At 45.2% G+C, this 4,833-nt stretch overlaps 1 protein-coding gene across 1 annotated transcript in view; it reads left to right on the plus strand.

Annotated features, from left to right (window-relative positions):
• The window catches only part of fgf13b (fibroblast growth factor 13b), a 6,323-nt gene extending 2,239 nt beyond the window's left edge, over positions 1 to 4,084 (plus strand). Inside the window, exons 3-6 of the mRNA XM_053476034.1 lie at positions 1 to 82; positions 181 to 284; positions 1,645 to 1,843; positions 2,393 to 4,084. The exon at positions 1 to 82 is cut by the window's left edge and continues 29 nt beyond it. Of these exons, the coding sequence (XP_053332009.1) occupies positions 1 to 82; positions 181 to 284; positions 1,645 to 1,843; positions 2,393 to 2,523 (516 nt within the window). The 3' untranslated portion in view covers positions 2,524 to 4,084. The remainder of the gene's footprint in view (positions 83 to 180; positions 285 to 1,644; positions 1,844 to 2,392) is intronic.
• Positions 4,085 to 4,833: the final 749 nt, after the last annotated feature.

The raw sequence follows: 4,833 nt of genomic DNA on the forward strand, positions 1-4,833 counted from the left end.
CTGTGCAGTCGTCAGGGCTTTCACCTGCAGCTCCAAGCAGACGGAACCATCGACGGCACTAAAGAGGAGGACAGCAGCTATGGTATGTGTGTGTGTGTGTGTGTGTGTGTGTGTGTGTGTGTGTGTGTGTGAATAAATGATCACCAGCGTGTTCACTCTGCGCTGCTTTTACGTCCACAGCGGTGTTTAATCTCATCCCGGTGGGTCTGCGTGTGGTGGCCATACAGAGCGTTCAGACCAAACTCTACCTGGCCATGAACAACGAGGGCTACCTGTACACCTCCGTAAGTACCACCGCACACACCGCCATGACCTTCACCTTCACCTTCACAAACAATCCAAAATGCTTCATGCTATCAATGAAGAACCCTGTGAGGAACTATCACACACACACACACACACACACACGTGTTTACCAGAGATCAGAATTTCAGGTTCCTTTAATAAGCCCAAACCTTATGACCTTGTGACGTCGTGGTGTTTCTCAGCTCATGTATGTCTGTTTTTTAACACACTGATTATCACGTGATTAGTGCACTGGGTAGGGCCACTCCATTTAAATATAAACGTGTTAATCACATCGTCTCGGTCTCCGCGGCTCAGATGTGCAGGGATCTCACGGCAGCTCTGATGGATCAGTGTGTGTTTTTGACAGCGCTGATTAAACGTGTTCTGACATGAATCATTTAGCGCAGAGCCAATAAAATGTTCCTGTCATGTTCCTGTCACGTTCATGAAAACCTGCTTCTGTGCCAGGTTTCAGGTTTCAGATTGCACAGAATCCACTTACACACACGTTAGTGCAGTACGCGGTATTTTATATACACATATTAATTATGATTGGCCAAAAAAGCTGTCAGTTCAGAAGGGTCGAATTATTAGGCTGAATCAAGCAAAGGAAACAACTAAGGATTTTAAGGAAATTATTGAAAATTGCTTTGTGAAGAAATGTGGTTAGGATTGGGATGAAACAGCTGTGTGTCCATATGAAGACCACTTGTTAGTGAGACTCATTAGAAAAAAGTCTTCAGTTTGTTAGGGATCATAAAGATTGGACTTTGGAGTGATGGAGAAAGGTCATGTGACCTGATGAGTCCAGACTGAGCCTATCCCAGAGTGATGGGCGTGTCAGGGTGAGAAGGGAAGGACATGAAGCGATGCTCCCATCATGCATAGTGTCCACTGTACAAGCCTCTGGAGACAGTGTTATGATCTGGGGTTGATCAGTTACTCAGGTCTAGACTCAGTAACGTTATGGGGCAATAAAATGAAGTCAGCTGACCACCTGAATGTACTGAACCACCAGAGGATCACATCTATGGAGGGTTTAGATCTTTCCTGATGGGACGGGACATGATCCAGGACACAGAGTGTGAGAGAGAGAGTGGCTCTGGGAGCTCGTGGAATCATTTACACACATGAACTGGACCACAGTGTGTAAGAATAGATGATTATAGGTGACTGACAGAACTCATAGAGTTTGCATTTGCAGTATATATATAGAGTGCCGTGAAAAAAACATTGGATCTCGCTGATATATAACTGACTGATAACTGATAAGAGATCGACTCTGGTCTTTATATGAGCTAGAGGAGAATGCTGTGTCATCATGAGATGTTGTGATTTCCTCTGTGTGTCTCTCAGGAACACTTCACTCCAGAGTGTAAGTTTAAGGAGTCTGTGTTTGAGAACTACTACGTGACGTACTCGTCCATGCTGTACCGGCAGCAGCAGTCGGGTCGGGCCTGGTTCCTCGGCCTCAACAAGGAGGGACGAGTCATGAAGGGGAACCGTGTCAAAAAGACAAAACCAGCCGCTCACTTCATCCCCAAACCCCTGAAAGGTCCGTGGCGTCTTTACCGTCGGCTCCGAGACTCTGCGTGTTCTGTCCAATCTGTCTGTCTCATCTGTAAACATCAGGAGTGTCTTAGTTTAATGTGTGCAGTAAACATCAGTTCTAAAGAACATGCAACTCTAGCAAGCTTTCATACACTATACAAACAAAAGTATGTGCACCCCTGACCATCTCACGCACACATGCGCTTCTTCCTCTAACCGAACCCTTATTCAGCACCCTGTGAGCTCTATAAAGCCATGTTGTGTTAAGAGTGTGTTGGAGTGGAGGAACTCGAGTGTCCTGCACAGAGTCCTGACTGAACTCAACCCCACTGAACCATCCGCTTTGGGATGAACTGGAGCTGCAGACTTATTGATATCAGCACTTAAGCTCACAGAGTAGAGAGTATGAATGAACACACACACACACACACACACACACACTCCAACATCTCAGTCCAACAACTTCAGGTGTTCACATACTTTTGGCCATAAAGTGTGAAGATAATAATAATAATTATAAGATAATAATGTGTGTGTGTGTGTGTGTGTTAAGTTGCCATGTACAGAGAACCCTCGCTCCATGACATGACTGAATTCTCTCGAAGTGGAAGCGGAACTCCGACAAAGAGCCGCAGCGCATCGGCCATGCTGAACGGGGGGAAGATAGCGAGTCAGTCGACCTAAAGCAGGATGTGCCAAGGGGACCTAATAAGGGGGCATGACAGCTCTGCACAAAATACCTACACGTTTACAAGATTTTGGCTAACGATCACTGTGATGACATCACAAGTGCAAAACTGGACGAATCCAAGCCATTGGACTTCATCAGCCTTCTGCATCGTCTTCAAACTTGTAGCCTGAACAAACTGCTGCTTTTCTCATTCTCCTTCTTCTAAACTGTGTTTCTGGATAAAATCCACTTTACTTGCTTAGAATCCTGTTAAAGTAGCTGCTGATCCCATAACCACTGGGGCACTGGGGCACTGGGGCCGAGTCGGTGAGCGTGTGGGAGCGCCTGGCCTTCTGTAGCACATCTTCACTGTTAAACACACTGACGGAGTTCAGGCTCCTCGCTGAGAATCTCGTTCACACGGAATTACGGTTTTTACGCAACCAAAGACGTGCTGTGTCTTCATCGTGGAGGAGAGCGAATGAGAATCGAACAGGAATCCGGGATCATTTTGTTTTGTTGCCCCTCACCCTTTCTGTGTGTGTGTGTGTGTGTGTGTGTGTGTGTGCGCGCAAGTGTGTGGCCTGCATCATCTTATACCATGCCATGAATAAACCCGAGTTCAACAGTGTAGCTGAAGCCGAGGAGATTTACACACTCTCTCACACACACCTGGTTTAATTACTGCCTGCTGTGTAAAAGTACGAGCACAGTAAAGTAACTCAGAAATCTAAAATGTTTACACTTCTAACACAGCTCCGTCCACCATTTTGGAAAGGAAACTGCCTCATATTGGATACAGCAATGCCTTCTGGGTAATTTCTGCTCCTGAAGTCCACACTGATGGCGACTCGATCCCTCATCCCACACTCATCCGCTCAGTAATAAAGTGAAGCCCTTAAGCCGGCGTCCAAGGGGACTAAACTGCAGGGAAGTGAACGAGGGGAAGTGTTCAAGCAGGACGTGTTCATCTCTACTCCGATTCAACGTCTTCCTTTTACTTACTGCTTTCCTTTGTTTCCATTTTAAATGAATGTCAGACGAATTTGGGGATCAGTTTATGTTAAAGCGAGTTATAAACGAGATCATCGCTTCTACAGGGCTAATCGAATCCTTCAGTTATGATTTATGTGGGACGCGACTTCACTGAGTTCAGAGAGCATTTGTGTTGCATGGGACACACTGTGGGGGAAAGCTGCATGTTTTATAGGTCCGTCCGGGTGTGTGTGTGTGTGTGTGTGTGTGTGTGTGTGTGTTTGAGTGAGTGTGTGTGTGTGTGCGCGTGTGTGTGTGTGTTAGTCACATAATAAACTGACAGCAGTATAATGGAGCACGCCTCTGATCTGCTGCGGTGAGCGAGAGGTTGGTGTAAAGGTGCCACTGAAGCGACGCCACAGGTCCGGGATGTTTTTACGCCGCTTCAGAGCCGTGTGGAGAGACGACGTGACTTTAAGAGCCTTTTAATGAAACGTGTATTAAACCTTCATCACCTGTTCTCATGACGAGAGTGTCTTATTCAGCTATACTGTGACCTGAGCTGTAGTGTTTAGGGGGATTTTTACCGGCATTGCATGATATTAGATACATGTAATGTGAAATCAATCAATAAATACATGTTGCTTTAACACGCTGCAGTGTGACGTGTCTGTGTTTTACCACATGGGCAACGACAAACCGGCCGAGACAGCACGTCTACTCAGTAATGACAAGAACACTGACATCTAATCGTGTAGATATTCTGACTCTCTCACTTCTCCTCGTGACACTCCACAGTCTGTCTCATTGTTTTATGAAAATTTTAGCACGGTTTAAGCTTTAACACGGTTTAGAATTTAACATGGTACAGATTAAAGTGTGGAAGTTCTCAATAAAACATAGCAAGGTTATACAAATTTCAGTTTACACCAACAATTTCAGTTTACACCTAGCTGATGATAGAAATAAATATCATAAATACAGACCAACCAGCAGCTGTTATTTTTCTTTATAATTAACTTTCTTTTTAATTTTTTATATTTTCCCTTTTTTCAAAGTTAAACTTCACTCTGAAACATATTATTGTAGATATCGAACTGTGATGTTTGATTTTCATTAATCTTGTGTTAATGTAGCTGGCTTGGGTCATGGTGGAGTCACAGGGTGGAGTCACAGGGAGGAGTCACAGGGAGGAGTCACAGGGTGGAGTTACAGGGTAGAGTTATAGGGTGGAGTCACAGGGTGGTGTTATAGGGTGGAGTTACAGGGTAAAGTTTCAGTGTGGAGTCACAGGGAGGAGTTACAGGGTGAAGTCACAGGGTGATGTTACAGGGTGGAGTTATAGGGTG

Source organism: Clarias gariepinus, chromosome 17, assembly GCF_024256425.1.
Source record: "Clarias gariepinus isolate MV-2021 ecotype Netherlands chromosome 17, CGAR_prim_01v2, whole genome shotgun sequence".
Lineage (NCBI taxonomy): Eukaryota > Metazoa > Chordata > Actinopteri > Siluriformes > Clariidae > Clarias > Clarias gariepinus.